Raw genomic sequence first — 25,039 nt, forward strand, 5'->3', positions numbered from 1 at the left:
ATCCAGAGCGACTTAGAAAAGTATATGCCAGTGTCAAAAGACTGTATTGACTTTGTCTGGTCCTTCCCTGCTGACAAAGAGGTGAACACACACACACACACCTTGTCAGCTCCACACTCTGTGCCATCCAGAGGAGGGTCCAGCTTGGTCTTACAGGACTTGTCTCCTTCCACCAAACACCACAGGCCCGCGCACATCAGGTGCTGAAACACACACATACAAACACACACACACACATAAACCACAAACACACACAATAACTGCTGAAAAACACTCTGCAGTGAAGCTTGTGTCACTAAAACCCGTCCTTGCAAATATGATTATCAGATATCGTTCAAATAACAGCCTGTATAAGAAAACTGTCTGTTGGAATGCATCTGTTCAGTATCTGCCACAGGACATACAGTATGTTTATGACAGCAGTAGACATCGTCCAACAGCGGACAGATTCAGACCAGTAAACCCTGTGTCCCTGGAATCTCTGGCATCTTTACAGAGAGAAAACAAAGACAGAGTAAGCAGAAAGAGTATACTGAAGTATGTCATGCAGCTAAATGACTTCAGTTCAAGTATGCCTGCAGTTATTTTTCCAGTCCTGAGGGTCCTCCTTGTAACAGTGAGTTGATGTGCACTGCCATCACACATAGTCTGACAACCAGTGTGTCTGTGTTTATGTGTGTGTTGAGGTCTGTCTGCTCTATGTATCTGTCTGTCTGTCTGTCTGTCTGTCTGTCTATACTCTGAGAAAAAAGGGTTCCAAAAGGGTCCCTTGGTTGTACCCATAGGAGAACCCTTTTGGTTCACAGTAGAACCCTTTTGGGTTCCATGTAGAACCTTCTGTAGAAAAGGTTCTACGTGCAGCCCAAAGGGGTTCTATCTGGAACAAAATGATTCTACCTGCAACCAAAAGGGTTCCTGAAAGGGTTCTCCTAATGGGGACAGCCGAAGAACCCTTTGAAGGTTCTAGATGGCGCCTTTTTAAAGTGTTAATTTATCCTCTACCATAGAACTGTAGCAGGAACAACAGGCCGATCTAGAGATGTACTCCACTCACAGCTTCCTGACTATATGTATAATACTGAAGTATAATACTGAAGAACTGAAGTATTTCCTCTAGCTCATACATGTCGAGGTATTGATGTTTTATTCAAACCATTGCATTCAAGTGCATATTAAGTTTCTAAGACTGAGCTTATTTTTAGCAGATACACTCGAGGTACTGTTCCTCACGCTGAAAGTAGAGAAAGTACAGTAGCGGCTATTTCCCTGTAGCTATGCCACACACACACACACACACACACACACACAGACACACAGACACACATAGACACACATAGACACACATAGACACACACACACACACACACTACCCCTTCCTCTCTAAATGTTCAAGAACATTTTCCAATCTGGCGGTGAAAGCTCCGGAGGTGGCACAGCGACCATTAAACCATTCTGATCAGACGTACTTCCATCTCCTCTCTGCTTTGACCCTGCTGGAGAACTATCTGTCTCTGTTCTGACACCCATGTATTGTGTGTGTGTGTGTGTGTGTGTGTGTGTGTGTGTGTGTGTGTGTGTGTGTGTGTGTGTGTGTGTGTGTGTGTGTGTGTGTGTGTGTGTGTGTGTGTGTGTGTGTGTGTGTGTGTGTGTGTGTGTGTGTGTGTGTGTGTGTGTGTGTCTATGTGTGTGTGTGTGTGTGTGTGTGTGTGTGTGTGTGTGTCTATGTGTGTGTGTGTGTGTGTGTGTGTGTGTGTGTGTGTGTGTGTGTGTGTGTGTGTGTGTGTGTGTGTGTGTGTGTGTGTGTGTGTGTGTGTGTGTGCTATGTGTGTGTGTGTGTGTGTGTGTGTGTGTGTGTGTGTGTGTGTGTGTGTGTGTGTGTGTGTGTGTGCGTGCATGTCTCCTCTGGGTCTCTGAAGGATCAGGAAGTCTAGACGACGGACATGCGTCTTGGCAGGATGTGAAAGCTGCCATTAAACCCTCTTACCAGGCTCTGGCTGGGCCGGTAGTGGAAACAGTGGTCAGAAGCTCTGCAGTTATAGGCTGCCTTGTGATGAATGATGGACTGGGAGAGGGACAGCAAACATTTGGGAAACCAGACTGCGTTCAAATCTAAACTGAAATAACTTGCAGTATTGGTGTTTGGCAACTTGGCATATCATTTTGTTGGGGGGTTCCACCTAAACCTGAAATGTGAAGTGTTTAATGTAGAGGAAACACTGCAGCGTGTGATGATGAACCTGGTGTGTGAAACCAAACTGGACTGTCAGCACCTGTCACTCTGGACAGATATTTTGGCCAGGTTTCCCTAGCAACCTTTAAAAGCAAGCACCGGGAGGATGCCCCGGGATAGAGAGGGAAGGAGAAGGAGGAGGAGAGATCAAAGAGGAGTGTGTGAGTTGGTAAATCAGTTAGGCAGACAGCAGGAAAGAGGAGAACAGCCCAGAGGAGGAACAGTATTACATCACAGTAGACTGACAGTATCTTTCACAACCAATCATCTCTGCTCATCATGACCCACAGGCACCACACCTTCATTACATCATGGCCCTGATCTGTGTTTGCCACCAATACAATCTGATTTGATTTGATAGAGTCCACACTACACTAGCTCTAAACACAACTACTACACAGCTACTGTCAATAGATCCGTGGGTGTGGTGTGTGTGTGTGTGTGTGTGTGTGTGTGTGTGTGTGTGTGTGTGTGTGTGTGTGTACCTCCATGTCATTGCAGAAGGTGGCGTTGGTTCCAAAGAGGATCTGACACTGTTCATCTGCACTGTAGTGCATGCCTGGCAGCTTGGGTGGCAGGCGGACCTTGTAGCGGCTTCTGGGGTCTGTGTGGAGCAGACAGCTGCTGGCTTTGGACCTGTCACACACACACACACACGCACACGCACACACACACACACACACACACACAAACAAAAGGACATATAAAGAGCAGAGTTGACAGTATGTCCTAGCGGGGATAGACTGTAGTTGGATGGATTATTAAGTTACACACTGACTAGATGATGACCCCAACCCTGGTTAGCATTGTAATGTAGTATTGTAATGTAGTCTTGTATGATGGTCCTCTGTGTTTCTGACCAGTATCTGTCTCTGTAGAGCACAAAGCCCTGGGATTCACCAGAGAGCCTTTATCTTAGAGATACATAGAGAACACACAGCAGAGAATGTATCCAGCAGAGTACACACACACACGCACAAACACGCACACGTGCACACACACAGAAACACAAACACACAACTAACCTTGTGGGGACACACAATTCAGTCCCATTCAAAATCCTATTTTCCCTAACCCTAACCCCAACCCTAAACCTAACCCTAACCCTTACTCTAACCTTAACCCTAGCCTTAACCCAAAACCCTAACCTTAGCTCCTAACCCTAAATCTAACCTTAGCTCCTAACCTTAACCCTAAATCTAACCCTAGCTCCTAACCCTAACCCTAAATCTAACTCTAGCCCCTAACCCTAAATCTAACCCTAGCTCCTAACCCTAACCCTTAACGTAATTCTAACCCTAACCCTAAATCCAACCCTAGCTCCTAACCCTAACCCTTAACGTAATTCTAACCCTCACACTAAACCTTCTAGAAATAGCATTTTACTTCGTGGGGACCAACAAAATGTCCCCAGTTGGTAAAATTTGTGCTAGTTTACTCTACTTGTGGGGACTTCTGCTCTCCACAAGAATAGTTAAACACATCCACACTACCATACATAATCCAGAAAACATAGACCAAAACACTTTACCCTATGGGTCCTTGTCAAAAGTAGTGCACTATAGAGGGAATAGGGTGCCATTTGGGACACAACCCTAGAAGACCATACACTATGGATCCAGCAAGGAGGCTGTCTGTGCCTTGACTCGGGAATATGTGGCTTTGATAACATTGTGGAAAAGAGAAATCCTTAAATGTTATATTGATGCCTACAGTGTGTGCATGGGAAAAGGTTATTTTGGCTGAACCTCAACTTTCACCTTTCACCACACAGGTCTGCTAAAAGGGGGATGGGAAACTGTACAGGCTTTTGTTCCACCCCAGCACTAACAGTGTGAACATTAACACTTCTGTTACATATAATAATGATCCAATGTCAAGGGACTGATTTCAGAGCGCCAGACAGCCAATAAACTACATTTCTAGTCCATGCTCCAGTCACAGTCAATCAGATCCATTGTTTGCAATATAAATCAAGCCATCGCTATGGTAATAGCTTCTTGGCAACAGCAGCCCATAGATGAAAGCCGATGCCATCTCGTAGAGTTGTGATGAATGCACTGAGTAGGAGACGCCATTCAACTTGATTAAACTGGCTGACAGCGGTCAGGGCTGGAACACAGTCAGTTCAATCACTGTGAGTGACTGGTTACGAAGACCTTGTCAAAGTCAATAAAATAATGGCTGGAAGGAAACTAGAGGTCATTTATTCAAGGAAGTGTGTGAGTTGGGCGGAGGGATATATTGTACAATGATTGTGTGTATGTATGAGTGTGACTGTGTGTGGGTGGGTGTGTGAGTGAGAGTGTGTATCAGTGAGTGTGTGTGTGTGTGTATCAGTGAGTGTGTGTGTGTGAGTGAGTGTGAGTGTGTATCAGTGAGTGTGTGTGTGTGTATGTGTGTATCAGTGAGTGTATGTGTGTGTGTGTGTGTGTGTGTGTGTGTATCAGTGAGTGTAGTGTGTGTGTGTGTGTGTGTGTGTGTGTGTGTGTGTGTGTGTGTGTGTGTGTGTGTGTGTCCAATCTGAAAGTGGAAAACTGGACCCTTTAGGCCAGTGAACTGAGGCACATTTTCCACTCTCATAATATTGCTATGCTCCACTTAGTAATCTAGAGAGTGTGTGTGTGAGTAAGTGTGTGTGTTTGTGTGTGTGTGTGTCTCACTTGAGGAACTTCTCCAGGTCGTCACGGCTGCAGGGGGACCATGATAGGTCGCTGGGGTTACGGCCCTTCACCCATTCGCCAGACATGATGTGGGAGTGGCCTGTACAGGTAGCATGGTCGTCATCGTGGCTCATCCCCATGCTGGAGAGAAAATCACACACACACCATTACATAATAGAGAAACTGACACCATTACATACCATATAGACACCCACCATTATATACCATATATCCACACACCACACACACACCCTTAAATACCATATATACACTGTTACGGATACAGGTATCCTGTGTGTGTGTGTGTGTGTGTGTGTGTGTGTGTGTGTGTGTGTGTGTGTGTGTGTGTGTGTGTGTGTGTGTGTGTGTGTGTGTATCCTGTGTTTGCTCTCCTTCTCCCCTCACAGGTGAAAATCATCACTCCCCAATCAGTCAACAATCAATCATCAATCAGAAGACACACCTCCTCCTGTTTCCTACCCAATCACAGTTCCTTTCCCTTGGTTTAAAAACCTTGTCAGTAGTTTGCTCTAGAGCTCAATCTCTCTGTTAATGCCATGTCTGTAGGTCTCTGTGGTTCACTCTCTCGTTGTGTATTAACCTCTCTCTTTTGTTTGAGCACCTCCATAGCACTTTGTCATCACCTGTGAGTATTGTTTTGGTTATGGTGTTTGTGTTTGTTTGCTGGTGGGAAAAGGGGGAACCAAGACAAGTCGCCCATGGGCATACACTACCCGTAGGTAGACTTTGTTAAATACACTAGTTAGAACTGGGCGGACCACCCACTGTATTTTTGGTTAGTTAGCTGTTGTTAAAGTAGGCTAGTCTAGCTTAGGGGTTTTTGAATACTTATTGTTTCTTTCCTTGGGTCCAGCTCAGCCCCTTTTCCTGCTCCCCCATTACTGTGTGTTTTCAAATAAACCTTGAGTTTGACGGTAGATTTCAGTTGTCCTGGTTATTTTGTTCTCACTTTTACTTTGTCACAATTATAATTTGCATGAGTTATGTTACGGGTCTCATTACCATCCCCCCTAGACTGTCGGGCTAAAAGGGATTCGTAACATACACACACACACACACACACACACACAACATACACACACACACACACACCCTTAAATACCATATAAACATACACACACACACCCTTAAATACCATATAAACATACACACACACACCCTTAAATACCATATAAACATACACACACACACCCTTAAATACCATATAGACACACACACACACAAATACCATATAGACACACCCTTAAATACCATATAGACACACCCTTAAATACCATATAGACACACCCTTAAATACCATATAGACACACCCTTAAATACCATATAGACACACCCTTAAATACCATATAGACACACCCTTAAATACCATAGACACACACACACACCCTTAAATACCATATAGACACACACACACCCTTAAATACCATATAGACACACACACACACACCCTTAAATACCATATAGACACACCCTTAAATACCATATAGACACACCCTTAAATACCATATAGACATACCCTTAAATACCATAGACACACCCACACCCTTAAATACCATATAGACACACCCACACCCTTAAATACCATATAGACACACACACACCCTTAAATACCATATAGAGACACACACACCCTTAAATACCATATAGACACACCCACACACCCTTAAATACCATATAGACACACACACACACCCTTAAATACCATATAGACACACACACACACACACACACACACACACACACACACACCCTTAGATACCATTTCGACACACACACACACCCTTAAATACCATATAGACACACACACCATTATTTACTCATACACTACTGGAATATGCTCATGTCTCCCAGGCACACACACACACACACACACACACACACACACACACACACACAGGTATATCTTACAATTGATTCACATTTAAAATCATATTTTCCCTAACCCCTAACCCTAATATAGGAGAAACCAGTTACACCTTCTTGACACGCCTCAACCAACACCTCCACACAACTGAAACAAACACACTACAAACATACTTGTCAATTTATGGAAAATCACACTGATTAACTCTTTGGTCGTTTCACATTTAACTTACTTACTTACTAATGGCACTGCCTACTCCAGATGACTCGTTTTTTAAATCATATGAACAAAAAATATGTAATTATATTTGGAATGCTAAGCCAGACTAAATTAAATGTGCCTATTTATACAATGACTATGAGTTTGGGGGGCAAAAATGATTAAATATTAAAGCTTTAAACCTCTCACTAAAAGCTTCACTAATACAAAAATGATACTTAAACCCAAAATGGTTCTCCAGTAGATTATTAAGAAAGACTCATCCTTTATTCAAAAATGGCCTTTTTGTTTTTATACAGATCACAACTTCTCATTTCCGACTAATTGAAAATTAAATTTTGTTTAAAGTCTTGCCCTTTCTTAAACAAGCCATACAAAGCTGGTTTCAATTTCAGCTTTATCCTCAAGACAAATGTTATGGTTAAACTCAAATATACTGATTAATAAAAAAACATTCTTTATAGATTTTCTTTTAAATGGTATTATATTTATTAATGAAATTATGAATAGAAACGGTGGAGTTATGTCACATATTTAGCTATTGAAAATATATGGGAATATCTGCTCAATCCAAACTTACAACCAAATGGATGCAGTACTACCACAAAAATGGAGGCGGCAAGTGGAAAAGGGAAGGGAACTTGTTTGCCTGCCATATATTAAAGATACAATCTGGCTGAAAGGAACTGCATAAATAGACAAATATACCAGTTCCATTTGAGGACAAAAATGTTGACAGCTGCGCCATACAGGTTGCAAAATAAATGGGAAGAGATTTTCGATGTACCAATTCCATGACACATGGTTTATGAACTGGTACAAAAAACTATACTTGATTCAACACTTAGAGCTTTTAAATTTAAATGATTATATAAAATTCTTGCCACCAACATAATGCTATATATATGGGCATACAACAATCTCAGCTCTGTCGATTTTGTCTGCGAAGAGAGAGAATTAATAGATCATTTACTCTGGTATTGCCCCCATGTCACTTGTTTCTGGTCACAAGTTCAGGAATGGTTAAAAAATCACAACATGCACTTAAAATTAACCTTACAAATAGCAGTGTTGGGCGATTTGGAAAGCCATAGTTAGTCAATAAATAATATAATAATGCTCGTAGGAAAGGTTTTCATCTTTAGCTCACAATCTGTGGATACTATACGAAACAAGCTCCATAAATATGTGTATGCAACCAATAACATTTGATTTGATTTCATGGATCCCTCAGGCGAATACCCTCCCAATGTTTTCCCATATTCTCCAGACTGACTTGCTATATACAGACAGAATAGAAAGTTGCAATAGGCCCAACGTTTGGCACCAGAACAAACAGAAACCCTCTTAAAACTAAGCTTAAACCTAACCCCTAAGGCAAAGAATTGGCTTTTTACAAGTGAAGACCGGAAAAATGATCTCACTTCTCTGAGTTTTTTGTTGGTTTAGTATTCTTGAGGACTTTTGATACTCACAAGTATAGTACAACGTGTACACACATACACACCTTTAAATGCCGAAGACAAATTTCATTTGTACAACTGACTAGGTATCCCCCTTTCCCTTTGTATCTCTGCAACACATAGCTAGACACACATTTACATTTACATTTAAGTCATTTAGCAGACGCTCTTATCCAGAGCGACTTACAAATTGGTGCACAACATACACTATTGCAACAGACAGTATAACATACTTTGAACATGTACACATTCCTCTACACAACTGCAGCCCATCCTAACACACCTGTTACATATTCATTGGCTAAGGTCAGGGCCTCGAGGAAACTTCAACAGGAAAGAATATCTAGTGTACAGCTATACCACAGTAAGGATCTGTGTGCGTGCATGTGTGTGTGTGTGTGTGTGTGTGTGTGTGTGTGTGTGTGTGTGTGTGTGTGTGTGTGTGCGTGCGTGCGTGCGTGCGTGCGTGCGCGTGTCTGCATGTGTGTGTGTGTGTGTGTGTGTGCGTGTGTGTGTGTGCGTGTGTTTCCTCTAAAGTGGTGACCTACATTTTGCAAATGAAAAACAACAACCCGGCCTGAAATCCCAGTGGCGCCTCAGAAACTAACAAAAACCATTGAGTGGAATGACTGGACTCCCAATGCACAGCCGTTGTTCCTGGCTTTAATTAAACTATATACAATTACATATTGAGAGCCATACTCCTCCATTTCCTCTGCAACACCAATAAGAGATCAGCCACACTAAAACCCAGATGACCACAGGTGGTCTGGGTCTGTCCTGCTACTCAAACTTTGCTGCTGCTGGATACAGTTTAGCATTTTCCCCACTAATGGTTAAGGTTAATTGGGGGATCCAAGATCTGTTCCTAAGGGAAACGTTACACAAAGCACCACACTGGAGAACCGCAAACTGGGTTGGAGTGCAGTGCAATTGGCCAGTCCCAAATATGATCATTTTGTCTTTCTCCAGATCTCTGTAGGCTCTGGTTTAGTGCACACATTTACAACAGGGAAAGCAAACACATGAGGGTTGTGTTCATTAAGCACAAAACTGAACACAACAAGTGTAGACTACCGTGAAATGCTTACTTACAAGCCCTTAACCAACAGTGCAGTTCAAGAAGAAGAAAATATTTACCAAGTAGGATAAAATAAAAAGTAACACAATAAGAATAACGAGGCTCTATACAGGGACACAGGTCCCGAGTCAGTGTGCGGGGGTACAGGCTAGTTGAGGTAATCTGTGCATGTAGGTGGGGACGAAGTGACTACGTATAGGTAACAAACAAACAGCGAGTAGCAGCAGTGTTCAAAAGGGGGGAGGGGTCAATGTAAATTGTCCGGTGGCGATTTTTATGAATTGTTCAGCAGTCTAATGGCTTGGGGGTAGAAGCTGTTGAGGAGCCTTTTGGTCCTTGACTTGGCGCTCTGGCACCGCTTGCCGTGTGGTAGCAGAGAAAACAGTCTATAACTTGGGTGACTGGAGTCTCTGAAAATTATATGGGCTTTCCTCTGACACCGCCTATTACATAGGTCCTGGATGGCAGGAAGCTTTGCCCCAGTGATGTACTGGGCCGTTCGCACTACCATCTGTAGCATCGTACGGTCAGATGCCGAGCAGTTGCCATACCAGGCAGCGATGCAACCGGTCAGGATGCTCTCGATGGTGCAGCTGTAGAACCTTTTGGGGATCTGGGGACCCATGCCAAATCTTTTCAGTCTCCTGAGGGGGAATAGGCTTTGTCATGCCCTCTTCACGACTGTCGTGGTATGTTTGGACCATGATAGTTTGTTGGTGATGTGGACACCAAAGAACTTGAAACTCTTGACCCACTCCATTACAGCCCAGTCAATGTTAATGGGGGCCTGTTCAGCCCGCCTTTTCCTGTAGTCCACGATCAGCTCCTTTGTCTTGCTCACATTGAGGGAGAGGTTGTTGTCCTGGCACCACACTGCCAGTTCTCTGACCTCCTCCATATAGGCCGTCTCATCATTGTCGGTGATCAGGCCTACCACTGTTGTGTCGTCAGAAAACTTAATGATGGTGTTGGAGTCATGTTTGGCCACGCAGTCGTGGATGAATAGGCAATACAGGCTCTTCTTAGAGCTAGGGTCTATTGTCCTGAATTTCCGCCTGACTGATGTTTCCAAAGTAAACTGCCTGTTACTCAGGTCCAGAAGCCAGGATATGCAAAAATTGGTAGCATTGGATAGAAAACACTTTGCAGTTTCTAGAAATGTTAAAATAATGTCTGAGTGTCTGAGACTATAACACAGTTGATATGGGAGGCAAAATTCCAAGGAAAAAACAACCAGACATTGTCTTGTTGAGCTCCCAGGATCTTATAATGGAAAGTTATGGCTTCTATGTAATTCCAGCTCCCAGATTGCAATTCCTATGGCTTCCACTAGATGTCTACAGTCTTTGTTCAATGTTTCAGGCTTGTTTCTTCAAAAACGAGCAAGAATTATGAATTTTTGTACAAAGACTCCCTGTTCAAAATCAGTCTGTTGGCGAGCGATGAAGAGGATGAGTGCTTACTAATTTAACTTTTCTATTGAACGTACTTCTTACCGTATGAAATATTATAGTTTATTTACATTTTAGGATACCTGAGGATTTAATAGAAACGTAGTTTGACTTCTTTGAACAAAATTTAGATGTAGCTTTTTGGACTCCTTTGTCTGCATGTTGAATGATTGGATCACTGAAATCGATGGCGCCAATTAAACAGAATTTTTTGGATATAAAGAAGAATTGTATCTAACAAAACAACCATTCATGTTGTAGCTGGGAGCCTTGGGATTGCAAACAGAATAAGATTTTCAAAACTAAGTGATTTATTGAATCGCTATTTGTAATTTTATGAAGCCTGTGCTGGTTGAAAAATATGTTGATGTGGGGCGCCGTCCTCGAACAATCGCATAGTCTGCTTTCGCTGTAAAGCCTATTGTAAATCGGACAACGCAGTTAGATTAACAAGAATCTAAGCTTTTAAACTATATAAGATACTTGTATGTTCATGAATGTTTTTTAAAATTACAATTATTTATTTGAATTGCGCGCCCTCCAATTTCACCGGATGTTGTCGACTGGTGTCACGCTAACGGGATGCCTATCCCTAAGGATCAGTGTGGCAGACGAGTTGTTGCCTACTCTTATCACCTGGGTGTGGCCCATCAGGAAGTCCAGGATCCAGTTGCAGAGGGAGGTGTTTTGTCCCAGAGTCCTTAGCTTAGTGATGTCCTGGTCATCCGACTGGCCCAGTGGCTTTGTTAATGTTGACCTGTCTCAAGGTTTTGTTCACATCGGCTAATGAGTGCGTTATCACACAGTCATCCAGAACAGCTGGTGCTCTTGTGCATGCTTCAGCGTTGCTTGCCTCGAAGCGAGCATAAAAGGCATTTAGCTCGGCTGGTAGGCTCGCGTCACTGGGCGGCTCGCGTCTGGGTTTCCTTTTGTAGTCCGTAATAGTTTTCAAGCCCTGCCACATCCGACGAGTGTCAGAGCCGGTGTAGTAGGATTCAATCTTAATTCTGTATTGACACTTTGCTTGTTTGATGGTTCGTCTGAGGGCATAGCGGGATTTCTTATAAGCGTCCGGATTAGTCCACCGCTCCGTGGAAACGGCAGCTCTAGCCTTTAGCTCGATGCGGATGTTGTCTGTAATCCGTGGCTTCTGGTTGGGATGTGTACGTACAGTCACTGTGGGAACGACATCATCGATGCACTTATTGATGAAGCCTATGACTGAGGTGGTGTACTCCTCAATGCCATTGGAAGAATCCCGGAACATATTCCAGTCTGTGCTAGCAAAAAAGTCCTGTAGCGTAGCATCTGCATCATCTGAGCACTTCCGTATTGAGCAAGTCACTAGTACTTCCTGCTTTAGTTTTTGCTTGTAAGCAGGAATCAGGAGGATAGAATTATGGTCAGATTTGCCAAATGGAGGGCGGGGAAGAGTTTTGTATGCATCTCTGTGTGTGGAGTAAAGGGGGTCTAGTATTTTCTTCCCCCTGGTTGCACATGTTGGGCGGCAGGGTAGCCTAGTGGTTAGAGCGTTGGTCTAGTAACACAAAAGGTTTCATGTTCAAATCCCCGAGCTGCCAAGGTACAAATCTGTCATTCTGCCCCTGAACAGGCAGTTAACCCACTGTTCCTAGGCTGTCTTTGAAAATAAGAATTTGTTCTTAACTGACTTGCCTAGTTAAATAAAGGTTAAATGAATTAAACATGACATGCTGGTAAAATTTTGGTAAAACTGATTTAAGTTTGCCTGCATTAAAGTCCCCGGCCACTAGGAGCGCCGCTTCTGGGTGGGCAGTTTCTTCTTTGCTTATGGCCTTATAGAGTTGGTTGAGAACAGTCTTAGTGCCAGCTTGTTTTGTGGTGGTAAATAGACGGCTACGAATAATACAGATTCGAACTCTCTTGGTGTGGTACTCTAATAATGTGGTACTCTAATAATGTGGTACTCTAATAATGTGGTACTCTAATAATGTGGTACTCTAACAATGTGGTACTCTAACAATGTGGTACTCTAACAATGTGGTACTCTAACAATGTGGTACTCTAACAATGTGGTACTCTAACAATGTGGTACTCTAACAATGTGGTACTCTAACAATGTGGTACTCTAACAATGTGGTACTCTAACAATGTGGTACTCTAACAATGTGGTACTCTAACAATGTGGTACTCTAACAATGTGGTACTCTAACAATGTGGTACTCTAACAATGTGGTACTCTAACAATGTGGTACTCTAACAATGTGGTACTCTAACAATGTGGTACTCTAACAATGTGGTACTCTAACAATGTGGTACTCTAACAATGTGGTACTCTAACAATGTGGTACTCTAACAATGTGGTACTCTAACAATGTGGTACTCTAACAATGTGGTACTCTAACAATGTGGTACTCTAACAATGTGGTACTCTAACAATGTGGTACTCTAACAATGTGGTACTCTAACAATGTGGTACTCTAACAATGTGGTACTCTAACAATGTGGTACTCTAACAATGTGGTACTCTAACAATGTGGTACTCTAACAATGTGGTACTCTAACAATGTGGTACTCTAACAATGTGGTACTCTAACAATGTGGTACTCTAACAATGTGGTACTCTAACAATGTGGTACTCTAACAATGTGGTACTCTAATAATGTGGTACTCTAATAATGTGGTACTCTAATAATGTGGTACTCTAATAATGTGGTACTCTAATAATGTGGTACTCTAACAATGTGGTACTCTAACAATGTGGTACTCTAACAATGTGGTACTCTAACAATGTGGTACTCTAACAATGTGGTACTCTAACAATGTGGTACTCTAACAATGTGGTACTCTAACAATGTGGTACTCTAACAATGTGGTACTCTAACAATGTGGTACTCTAATAATGTGGTACTCTAATAATGTGGTACTCTAATAATGTGGTACTCTAATAATGTGGTACTCTAATAATGTGGTACTCTAATAATGTGGTACTCTAATAATGTGGTACTCTAATAATGTGGTACTCTAATAATGTGGTACTCTAATAATGTGGTACTCTAATAATGTGGTACTCTAACAATGTGGTACTCTAACAATGTGGTACTCTAACAATGTGGTACTCTAACAATGTGGTACTCTAACAATGTGGTACTCTAACAATGTGGTACTCTAACAATGTGGTACTCTAACAATGTGGTACTCTAACAATGTGGTACTCTAACAATGTGGTACTCTAACAATGTGGTACTCTAACAATGTGGTACTCTAACAATGTGGTACTCTAACAATGTGGTACTCTAACAATGTGGTACTCTAACAATGTGGTACTCTAACAATGTGGTACTCTAATAATGTGGTACTCTAATAATGTGGTACTCTAATAATGTGGTACTCTAATAATGTGGTACTCTAATAATGTGGTACTCTAATAATGTGGTACTCTAATAATGTGGTACTCTAATAATGTGGTACTCTAACAATGTGGTACTCTAACAATGTGGTACTCTAACAATGTGGTACTCTAACAATGTGGTACTCTAACAATGTGGTACTCTAACAATGTGGTACTCTAACAATGTGGTACTCTAACAATGTGGTACTCTAACAATGTGGTACTCTAATAATGTGGTACTCTAATAATGTGGTACTCTAATAATGTGGTACTCTAATAATGTGGTACTCTAATAATGTGGTACTCTAATAATGTGGTACTCTAATAATGTGGTACTCTAATAATGTGGTACTCTAATAATGTGGTACTCTAATAATGTGGTACTCTAACAATGTGGTACTCTAACAATGTGGTACTCTAACAATGTGGTACTCTAACAATGTGGTACTCTAACAATGTGGTACTCTAACAATGTGGTACTCTAACAATGTGGTACTCTAACAATGTGGTACTCTAACAATGTGGTACTCTAACAATGTGGTACTCTAACAATGTGGTACTCTAATAATGTGGTACTCTAATAATGTGGTACTCTAATAATGTGGTACTCTAATATTATGTGGTACTCTAATAATGTGGTACTCTAATAATGTGGTACTCTAATAATGTGGTACTCTAACAATGTGGTACTCTAACAATGTGGTACTCTAACAATGTGGTACTCTAACAATGTGGTACTCTAACAATGTGGTACTCTAACAATGTGGTACTCTAATAATGTGGTACTCTAATAATGTGGTACTCTAATAATGTGGTACTCTAACAATGTGGTACTCTAACAATGTGGTACTCTAACAATGTGGTACTCTAACAATGTGGTACTCTAACAATGTGGTACTCTAATAATGTGGTACTCTAATAATGTGGTACTCTAATAATGTGGTACTCTAATAATGTGGTACTCTAATAATGTGGTACTCTAATAATGTGGTACTCTAATAATGTGGTACTCTAATAATGTGGTACTCTAATAATGTGGTACTCTAATAATGTGGTACTCTAACAATGTGGTACTCTAACAATGTGGTACTCTAACAATGTGGTACTCTAACAATGTGGTACTCTAATAATGTGGTACTCTAATAATGTGGTACTCTAATAATGTGGTACTCTAATAATGTGGTACTCTAATAATGTGGTACTCTAATAATGTGGTACTCTAATAATGTGGTACTCTAATAATGTGGTACTCTAATAATGTGGTACTCTAATAATGTGGTACTCTAATAATGTGGTACTCTAATAATGTGGTACTCTAATAATGTGGTACTCTAATAATGTGGTACTCTAATAATGTGGTACTCTAACAATGTGGTACTCTAATAATGTGGTACTCTAATAATGTGGTACTCTAATAATGTGGTACTCTAATAATGTGGTACTCTAATAATGTGGTACTCTAATAATGTGGTACTCTAATAATGTGGTACTCTAATAATGTGGTACTCTAACAATGTGGTACTCTAATAATGTGGTACTCTAATAATGTGGTACTCTAATAATGTGGTACTCTAATAATGTGGTACTCTAATAATGTGGTACTCTAATAATGTGGTACTCTAATAATGTGGTACTCTACCTCAGGCGAGCAATACCTCGAGACAGGATATCCTTCTCATCGGACTCATTAAAGGAAAAAGTTTCTCCCAGTCCGCGGTGAGTAATCGCTTTTCTGATGTCCAGAAGTTATGTTCGGTGATAAGAGACAGTAGCAGCAACATTATGCACACAAAACACACAAAAATATATAAAAAAATAGCACATTTGGTTGACCCAGGAGTGAACTGTATAAAGTTTTGGAGACTAAAAAGCGAAGTGTTTATTGGTCAAAAGTTTTAAAGGTGTACTATGCAGAAATCCTCCGCAATTTCCTGGTTGCTAAAATTCTCAAGTGGGTATAGTGTAGAGAATCGTTGTATCACCTAAACTGCTGTGAAATATATATTTCCATTACCAAAAATATTGTATTTTCACCTGTTTGAAGCTGGTGTACAAAATCTAAAGTAAAAGATGCAAAAATGAAACTTAAAAAACGGGAAGCATAGAAATAGAACAGATGTGCCGCTTCTTCGACTTCTGAGACTAAAAAGCATTTTCAATTGAAATGATCCAATGAGTTTTCTTTTTAGTCCAGCTCTTGGCCTCATCTTTGTCCAGGAATCCGCCCCAGAGTGATACAGACAAACAACAAATAGAATCGATTCTTCAAGGGCTGTGGATTGGACATTGATTTCCACTAGGAGTGATAAGTGCTTGATAAGAATGCACCTCCATCACCGACTCACATGAAGAGAAGTAACAGAGACGAGCAAATCAATATCCACTGGCTCTGTGAGGATGCGACCATCTGGAAGAGCTACTGTGTAACAGTGAATACAAAGCAACTACATAGTAAAAGGAAGGTGAGTACACAGTACACACTTAAACCCAGTAAAAGTATAGATTTCATGGCTAATTCCATGAGGATTTGAAACAGCACATTTTCAGTCCTACATACTCATCTGACATAATGGTTGTAGATGTATTTCTCAGGTTAGATCTGTCTTTATAAAACAATGTATTCATCATAACCCCGGCTCTGAGTTGAGTCCGGCGCCGACAGAGATGGCCGCCTCGCTTCGCGTTCCTAGGAAACTATGCAGTTTTTTGTTTTTTTATGTGTTATTTCTTACATTAGTACCTCAGGTCATCTTAGGTTTCATTACATACAGCCGAGAAGAACTACTGTATATAAGATCAGCGTCAACTCACCATCAGTACGACCAAGAATATGTTTTTCGCGACGCGGATCCTGTGTTCTGCCTTACAAACAGGACAACGGAATGGATCGCATGCAGCGACCCCAAAAACGACTCCGAAAAGAGGGAAACGTAGCGGTCTTCTGGTTAGACTACGGAGACGGGCACATCGTGCCCCACTTCCTAGCATTCTTCTTGCCAATGACCAGTCTCTTGACAACAAGGTTGATGAAATCCGAGCAAGGGTAGCATTCCAGAGGGACATCAGAGACTGTAACGTTCTGTGCTTCACGGAAATATGGCTCACTGGAGAGACGCTATCCGATGCGGTGCATCCAACGGGTTTCTCCACGCATCGCGCCGACAGAAACAAACACCTTTCTGGTAAGAAGAGGGGTGGGGGTGTATGCCTTATGGCTAACGAGGCATGGTGCGATGAAAGAAACATACAGGAACTCAAATCCTTCTGTTCACCTGATTTAGAATTCCTCACAATCAAATATAGACCGCATTACCGACCAAGAGAATTCTCTTCGATTATAATCACAGCCGTATATATCCCCCCCCCAAGCAGACACATCGATGGCTCTGAACGAACTTTATTTAACTCTTTGCAAACTGGAAACCATTTATCCGGAGGCTGCATTCATCGTTGTTGGGGATTCTAACAAGGCTAATCTGAAAACAAGACTCCCTAAATTTTATCAGCATATCGATTGCGCAACCAGGGGCGGAAAAACCTTGGATCACTGTTACTCTAACTTCCGCGACGCATATAAGGCCCTGCCCCGCCCCCCTTTCGGAAAAGCTGACCACAACTCCATTTTGCTGATACCTGCCTACAGACAAAAGCTAAAAAAAGAAGCTCCCACGCTGAGGTCTGTCCAACGCTGGTCCGACCAAGCTGACTCCACACTCCAAGACTGCTTCCATCACGTGGACTGGGACATGTTTCGTATTACGTCAAATAACAACATTGACGAATACGCTGATTCGGTGTGCGAGTTCATTAGAACGTGCGTTGAAGATGTCGTTCCCATAGCAACGATTAAAACATTCCCTAACCAGAAACCTTGGATTGATGGCAGCATTCGTGTGAAACTGAAAGCACGAACCACTGCTTTCAATCAGGGCAAGGTGTCTGGCAACATGACTGAATACAAATAATGCAGCTATTCCCTCCGTAAGGCTATCAAACAAGCTAAGCGTCAGTACAGAGACAAAGTAGAATCCCAATTCAACGGCTCAGACACAAGAGGCATGTGGCAGGGTCTACAGTCAATCACGGACTACAGGAAGAAATCCAGCCCAGTCACGGACCAGGATGTCTTGCTCCCAGGCAGACTAAATAACTTTTTTGCCCGCTTTGAGGACAATACAGTGCCACTGACACTGCCTGCAACGGAAAATGCGGTCTCTCCTTCACTGCAGCCGAGGTGAGTAAAACATTTAAACGTGTTAACCCTCGCAAGGCTGCAGGCCCAGACGGCATCCCCAGCCGCGCCCTCAGAGCATGCACAGACCAGCTGGCTGGTGTGTTTACGGACATATTCAATCAATCCCTATACCAGTCTGCTGTTCCCACATGCTTCAAGTGGGCCACCATCGTTCCTGTTCCCAAGAAAGCTAAGGTAACTGAGCTAAACAACTACCGCCCCGAAGCACTCACTTCCGTCATCATGAAGTGCTTTGAGAGACTAGTCAAGGTCCATATCACCTCCACCCTACCTGACTCCCTAGACCCACTCCAATTTGCTTACCGCTCAAATAGGTCCACAGACGATGCAATCTCAACCACACTGCACACTGCCCTAACCCATCTGGACAAGAGGAATACCTATGTGAGAATGCTGTTCATCGACTACAGCTCGGCATTCAACACCATAGTACCCTCCAAGCTCGTCATCAAGCTCGAGACCCTGGGTCTCGACCCCGCCCTGTGCAACTGGGTACTGGACTTCCTGACGGGCCGCCCCAGGTGGTGAGGGTAGGTAACAACATCTCCTCCCCGCTGATCCTCAACACTGGGGCCCCACAAGGGTGCGTTCTGAGCCCTCTCCTGTACTCCCTGTTCACCCACGACTGCGTGGGCCACGCACGCTCCAACTCAATCATCAAGTTTGCGGACGACACAACAGTGGTAGGCTTGATTACCAACAACGACGAGACGGCCTACAGGGAGGAGGTGAGGGCCCTCGGAGTGTGGTGTCAGGAAAATAACCTCACACTCAACGTCAACAAAACTAAGGAGATGATTGTGGACTTCAGGAAACAGCAGAGGGAACACCCCTATCCACATCGATGGAACAGTAGTGGAGAGAGTAGCAAGTTTTAAGTTCCTCGGCATACACATCACAGACAAACTGAATTGGTCCACTCACACAGACAGCATCGTGAAGAAGGCGCAGCAGCGCCTCTTCAACCTCAGGAGGCTGAAGAAATTCGGCTTGTCACCAAAAGCACTCACAAACTTCTACAGAGGCACAATCGAGAGCATCCTGGCGGGCTGTATCACCGCCTGGTACGGCAACTGCTCCGCCCTCAACCGTAAGGCTCTCCAGAGGGTAGTGAGGTCTGCACAACGCATCATCGGGGGCAAACTACCTGCCCTCCAGGACACCTACACCACCCGATGTTACAGGAAGGCCATAAAGATCATCAAGGACATCTACCACCCGAGCCACTGCCTGTTCACCCCGCTATCATCCAGAAGGCGAGGTCAGTACAGGTGCATCAAAGCTGGGACCGAGAGACTGAAAAACAGCTTCTATCTCAAGGCCATCAGACTGTTAAACAGCCACCACTAACATTGAGCGGCTGCTGCCTACACACTGACACGGACTCAACTCCAGCCACTTTAATAATGGGAATTGATGGGAAATGTTGTAAATATATCACTAGCCACTTTAAACAATGCTACCTTATATATTGTTACTTACCCTACATTATTCATCTCATATGCATACCTATATACTGTACTCTATATCATCGACTGCATCCTTATGTAATACATGTATCACTAGCCACTTTAACTATGCCACTTTGTTTACATATTCATCTCACATGTATATACTGTACTCGATACCATCTACTGTATCTTGCCTATGCTGCTCTGTACCATCACTCACTCATATATCCTTATGTACATATTCTTTATCCCCTTACACTGTGTATAAGACAGTAGATTAGGAATTGTTAGTTAGATTACTTGTTGGTTATTACTGCATTGTCGGAACTAGAAGCACAAGCATTTCGCTACACTCGCATTAACATCTGCTAACCATGTGTATGTGACAAATAAAATTTGATTTGATTTGATTTGATGTGAAAGGTTTGAAAGCAAAACAACCGTGACCAACATAAATCATCATGTATCCTGTTTCTCACCCTTGTTTTACTGTTGCCTTGATTGTTGAATTTATATTATTATTAATACATTCTCTTCCTACCTTCCTTAAAGTGGTACTTCAGTTTTTTACAACTTTAGGTTTTTTTGTAGCCCTTTCCTGTAGTTTATGACCAAATCGCCTCTTGTGGCCTCATGGGTGGAATGTTATTCATATTTTTAATAATTTCATTATTCATAAATATGTTGTTTTTTTAAAGTAGAAAATCCGGTGTTTCTATATGAAACGGTTTTGTTATATTTCAGTCGTCTGTGATGTATATAAAGTGTAACATTGAGATGCAAACGTATATATTTCAACTCTATATCTGATACTTTTGTTTCAAAGAATACCCAGAAACACTCTGTGTGACGCTGATTTAGCCCACTGCAGTATTAAATTACCAAAATCATTAGCTGAAGTTTGTTGACTAAGTGCATGGTCACTGATAAGACCAAACTGGACTGGAAACAGCAGTGCAGTGTAATAAGACATCATATAGTGGTTTGGATCAGATTACCAGGTAGAAAGGAAGGAAAGATGCAACACTGAAGAATTGGAACAATGTCAAGGACAGGAACATGATAGCAGCACACACACACACACACACACACACACACACACACACACACACACACACACACACACACACACACACACACACACACACACACACATCATGCCAACCTGAGCTTATAATCTTTTATGTGAAAATACAGAGTGGGGCACTTAAACCCAATTCTCGCTAATTAATATGTGTTTCACACACTCTGGACAATGGAGCCTTGTCAAGGTACAGTGTATGTGTGTGTGTGTGTGTGTGTGTTTTGTGCACATGCATGACTGTGGTTGTGTGTGAGAGTGTGTGTGCTTCAGGCCAGCTCGTTACCTCTCTTCGCCTCTCTTGTGCGTGTGTGTGTGTGTGTGTGTGTGTGTGTGTGTGTACGTGTGTGTGTGAATGTCATGTGCACCTCTGTGTCTGTATTTTTATAATGCCTGTGTGTGTGTGTGTGTGTGTGTGTGGGGGGGGGGGGTGAATGTCTTGTGCACCTCTGTGTCTGCATTTTTATAATGCTTACGTGTGTGTGTGTGTGTGTGTGTGTGTGTGTGTGTGTGTGTGTGTGTGTGTGTGTGTGTGTGTGTGTATGTGCATGCAGGCATGTGTGTGTGTCTCCTGTTTGTGCATGCAGCTTGGGTGTGTATGTGTTTATTTGGGCACCAGTGGGGCGTGCTCCATGCCAGTTCATTACCTCTCTCAGACATTAAACAAGGGGTCCTTGCACCCTCAGCATGGCTGCCCAGATATACTGCCTGATGAAAAGTGTGATAAATCCTTCTGGGCCTGGCAAAGCCACAAAGCTGTTGCTAACGCTAATATACTCTGGCATTTTGGTGTTGGCTCCCTGTCACCGCTCTATCAATGAGTGCTTTATTCGAGTAATACACACACACGCTCACACACACACACACACACACACACACACACACACACACACACACACACACACACACACACACACACACACACACACACACACACACACACACACACACACACACACACACACACACACACACACACACACACACACACACACACACAGTGCTATCCTGTCTTGAGTGAAGAAATGATGATGCTGAACTCAAGTCTGTGTGGCTAGAGAAGAAGGAACAATGCAACTGATTATACCAGAGAAAGACTGTATCCCAAATGGCAACCTATCCCAAAATGGGCTCATAGGGCTCTGGTCAACAATAATGCACTATATAGGGAATGGGGTGCCATTTGGGAGGCAGTCAAAGACTGAAGTACCTGGGAACAGAACCTTACAGTACTGCCTATAATGGCTACTGTCAAAAACTATGTAATTACACTTTCACTTAGTAAAAGAAATCCACAATAATGTTGATAATAGTGGTTCATTGACATGGAATTATCTATTTATGAAACTCTAAAACTGCTCTCGTATTTTTATCTTAACTATGGATACAGAGAGATACAAAGAGTTGTGCCCATGGAAACCTCAAACTGTGAAGTTATCCAGTACAAAAACACTTTAAAAGATGCTGAAACTTTCATCCAATCAAGATGGAGTCTGAAGAAACGATGCCTTCCATTGTTAAACTGAGGAGGGTGAAGTTACCCCTAGATGCTGATCTTGGGTCAGTTTGGCATTTTCCCCACTAATGGTTAAGGTTGGGGTTGGGGGAGGGGATCCTAGCTCTCTACCTAGGAAAAACTTGACCATTTACTGCTTTTGCTCAGGATAGACAAGTGCTCCTTTAGACAGACAGACGTACTTGTGTCCCAGCTCGTGGGCTATGGTGAAGGCCAGGTTGAGTCCGTTGTCCTCGGCCAGAACACACTTCCTCTTGGAGCTGCACGCCCCTCCCAGATAGGCAATACCTGACGGAGGAGAGAGAGTGAATAGAGTGAGACTCTGTGAGACTAGGAACAATGATCACTCCCTGGGACTGCTGAGCAGAGTAAATATCAGCCAGTGCAGAGAATCACAAGATTGAACTTAACTCAACTTTCTAGTTTCCCAGTTAGTTAACACTATCAACGTTTCCCTTTACTGTGGGAATTGTGATCGATTGAAAGCAATATTAGCCACTTTCAATGCAACATACCGAAACAAAACAAACTATGCAAGACGTAGTATGCAAAACTAAATATGCAAAATATTGTGTTGTAGGCAGAATGCATTGGAGTAGGATTCTATTACACTGACAGGCACGACTTAGGCCTGTACTCTACAGAGACCGGTGCGCCATAACCAATCAGAGCTGCAGTAGGACCTATATGCAAATAGACTATTGCCATATATGGATCTGTGCCACTCACTTGAACTGGACTGTGTTTACAGCATGAGCAGTGGTGAGTAGATGAGTTTGTTTTGAGATCAAAGCGAGAGCTACATGTAGCAACGAGTGCACATTTGTTCATGTGTTCATATCCTATCCTATATCCATGTCCTATATCCTGCTAGGTTGTGAGTTCTTACCCAAGTTATAGATCATTTGTAGTCAGCAATGGGAGAGTGATTACGTCTTGCAAGAGCACAAAATGTGTGCATTTCTAGACATCTTTGAAAAGTGAGTCAGGTATAGGGCTTTTTTTGTCTTAAAGGGGCAGTGTTGTATTTTGAGACAGGCTTGAAAAAGCTAAGTAGCCAATAGGCAGAGGGTAGCATAATTTTTTATGATTCTCTAATAATGGCATGGGAATAATGATGAATTTAATGTGTTATTTTATAAAGTGGTTTCTTGCATCAAACAACACAACAACATTTTCAGTCACCACCTTGTCTGAAGGACAAGTGGATAAGCAGGTTAATGTCAACTCCTGCATTTTTTTCAAAGGTCTCATGGAATGTAGGCCTACATTGAACACCACACATTGGATGCTACTGTAGGCTGAACAACAGAACAGCTATTTCCATGTTTAAATGTTCTGGAATGCATTTTCTCCAATGTTTTTGATGGTAGGCCATTCTGGTAGGCCTACATTATGATCAAATAGCCACAGTAGACTACTTGACCACTGTTAAAACTAACTTAAAGTGGGTACAGCCTCAGTGTTCACAGGAAATTGCACAGAATTTTGACAACGTTCAAGTTTGCGCTCAGCAGACCTGAGATTTGCTCAGTGACTAAATTGTTTTGAGGGAACATTGACAAGGACTCTGGAAAGACAGTAATCACTGGTCTGACGTGACTGGATCTGAGTTAATACAGTAATCACTGGTCTGACAGACTGGATCTGAGTTAATACAGTAATCACTGGTCTGACTGGATCTGAGTTAATACAGTAATCACTGGTCTGACGTGACTGGATCTGAGTTAATACAGTAATCACTGGTCTGACTGGATCTGAGTTAATACAGTAATCACTGGTCTGACGTGACTGGATCTGAGTTAATACAGTAATCACTGGTCTGACTGGATCTGAGTTAATACAGTAATCACTGGTCTGACTGGATCTGAGTTAATACAGTAATCACTGGTCTGACTGACTGGATCTGAGTTAATACAGTAATCACTGGTCTGACGTGACTGGATCTGAGTTAATACAGTAATCACTGGTCTGACTGGATCTGAGTTAATACAGTAATCACTGGTCTGACTGACTGGATCTGAGTTAAATACAGTAATCACTGGTCTAACTGACTGGATCTGAGTTAATACAGTAATCACTGGTCTGACTGACTGGATCTGAGTTAATACAGTAATCACTGGTCTGACTGACTGGATCTGAGTTAATACAGTAATCACTGGTCTGACTGACTGGATCTGAGTTAATACAGTAATCACTGGTCTGACTGACTGGATCTGAGTTAATACAGTAATCACTGGTCTGACTGGATCTGAGTTAATACAGTAATCACTGGTCTGACTGACTGGATCTGAGTTAATACAGTAATCACTGGTCTGACTGACTGGATCTGAGTTAATACAGTAATCACTGGTCTGACTGACTGGATCTGAGT

General features: G+C 42.3%; 1 protein-coding gene across 1 annotated transcript in view; it reads right to left on the minus strand.

Annotated features, from left to right (window-relative positions):
- Nucleotides 1-23,570, minus strand: part of adamts17 (ADAM metallopeptidase with thrombospondin type 1 motif, 17) — a 108,441-nt gene extending 84,871 nt beyond the window's left edge. Inside the window, 5 exon segments of the mRNA XM_064984240.1 lie at nt 102-203; nt 2,716-2,866; nt 4,894-5,034; nt 22,848-22,953; nt 23,555-23,570. Coding sequence (XP_064840312.1) covers nt 102-203; nt 2,716-2,866; nt 4,894-5,034; nt 22,848-22,953; nt 23,555-23,570 — 516 coding nt within the window.
- Between the last annotated feature and the right edge of the window lie 1,469 nt (nt 23,571-25,039).

The sequence above is a fragment of the Oncorhynchus masou genome, chromosome 2, assembly GCF_036934945.1.
Source record: "Oncorhynchus masou masou isolate Uvic2021 chromosome 2, UVic_Omas_1.1, whole genome shotgun sequence".
NCBI lineage: Eukaryota > Metazoa > Chordata > Actinopteri > Salmoniformes > Salmonidae > Oncorhynchus > Oncorhynchus masou.